Source organism: Austrofundulus limnaeus, unplaced genomic scaffold (assembly GCF_001266775.1).
Source record: "Austrofundulus limnaeus strain Quisiro unplaced genomic scaffold, Austrofundulus_limnaeus-1.0 Scaffold127, whole genome shotgun sequence".
In the NCBI taxonomy this organism is placed as follows: Eukaryota; Metazoa; Chordata; class Actinopteri; order Cyprinodontiformes; family Rivulidae; genus Austrofundulus; species Austrofundulus limnaeus.
The window spans coordinates 44,120-45,737 of record NW_013952529.1 but is presented as its reverse complement, the minus strand read 5'-3'; the positions used below and the strand labels follow the sequence as shown (position 1 = coordinate 45,737).

Genomic DNA, 1,618 nt, shown 5'->3' with positions numbered 1-1,618 from the left:
ACACACACAATACAAATATATAATATACAAATATTCTGTGTATGTCTCATGGGGGCTAAGCCCCCTTGTTCTTAAATCCTAGAGACGCCCCTGTTTGGAGGTAAAAGTTTGTTTTTTTCTCAAAGTTTGAGAAGTTAAAATAATTCTGTTTCAGTTTGTAAAGTTAGTTATATTTTATCGGGTTAATGTTTATAATAAAGCAGGAGGACAGTCTCACCCTGTCCTCGGTCCACGAAGCTGGTGATGGTGTTGGCCAGTCCCGCCTCGTGCAGCGCGCTGCCGTTCAGGTCCCCGCTGCTCAGGGACCAGTACAGGGACAGCATGTAGTCGTGCGGGACCACCAGCGGCTGCTTCTGGTCCACCTGCAGCCTCAGGTTCAGGTTCGGGTTCGGGTTCGGGTTCTTGCCCAGTCCCCGCTGCGCCGCCGGGAGCCCGCCGCGCGCCGCCGCGGCCGCTCTGGACGCGGCTCTTCCCGGCGCTCCGGCTCCGGTTCCCGCCGCGCGCGCGCCGGCAGCTGCGGGAGCGTGCGGCTTGGGGCGCCCGGAGCGCGCAGCGTCTCTGCGCCCCGGACTCCCGGGTCCGTCCTGCTGCAGCGGGTCCCGGTTCGGTCCGGCGGTCAGTTTGGTTCTGATCGGGTTCGCGTCTGCTTGGATCGGCGGCGGTCCCACGCGGATCCACGATCCCCCCAAGACTCCACGGTCCGCTGCCTGTTCGAACCTGGTCCGGCTGAGCGAACCAGAACCGGGCCGCAGCAGAACCAGAGTCCAGCTGAGCAGAACTGTCAGAACGTTCATCCTAATGCCCTCTGACCCTCCTGCAGGTCGGCATGGTAACAGTCACTTCAGAGGTTCTGGACCTGCGGGTCTGAAACCAGAACCGAGTCTCATCCTCAGGTCCGCTCCTGGTTCTGCTGCAGGAAAACCCAACAGAACTTCTGCTCCGAACTGAACGTTTTAAAGCAAAGATTCAAATAAAAAGTATTTTTAAATCAAACACAGATCCAGATGTTTGTCCCGTCCATGTGTCAGAACCATACTGGTGCCGGTACCAGCTGAGCCCCTGACAGAACCGAACCGTTCTGCTCGGTATCTGGAGGAAACTTCTTTAAATCCCACTTTTTTTTCCATGAAGGGAAGAGTGGCGTAATGCCTCCGTCCTCTCTCTCCCTCAGTTTGAACCCGGTCCAGTCCAAACAGTTCCCTCCCGAACCGAGCCGCAGGTGCTGCACCAGAACCTGACCGGGACCTGGAACCGGAACTGTACAAAGACTTTTAATTAGTCTGTGATGTCATGCTGTCCGAACTCATTTACAGCAGAACCTGGACCCTGGATCTGTAGGGTCTCTGGATCTGTAGGGTCTCTGGATCTGTAGGGTCTCTGGATCTGTAGGCCCCTGGATCTGTAGGACCCTGGATCTGTAGGGTCTCTGGATCTGTAGGGTCTCTGGATCTGTAGGGTCTCTGGATCTGTAGGACCCTGGATCTGTAGGACCCTGGATCTGTAGGGCCCCTGGATCTGTAGGGTCTCTGGATCTGTAGGGTCTCTGGATTTGTAGGGTTTCTGGATCTGTAGGGTCTCTGGATTTGTAGGGTTTCTGGATCTGTAGGGTCTCTGGATT

The 1,618-nt window shown here is 55.7% G+C and overlaps 1 protein-coding gene across 1 annotated transcript in view; it reads right to left on the bottom strand.

The window, feature by feature from the left end:
• gdf5 (growth differentiation factor 5) overlaps positions 1-1,071 on the bottom strand; it is a 6,799-nt gene extending 5,728 nt beyond the window's left edge. Inside the window, exon 1 of the mRNA XM_014015295.1 lies at positions 218-1,071. Coding sequence (XP_013870749.1) covers positions 218-794 — 577 coding nt within the window. The 5' untranslated portion in view covers positions 795-1,071. The remainder of the gene's footprint in view (positions 1-217) is intronic.
• Between the last annotated feature and the right edge of the window lie 547 nt (positions 1,072-1,618).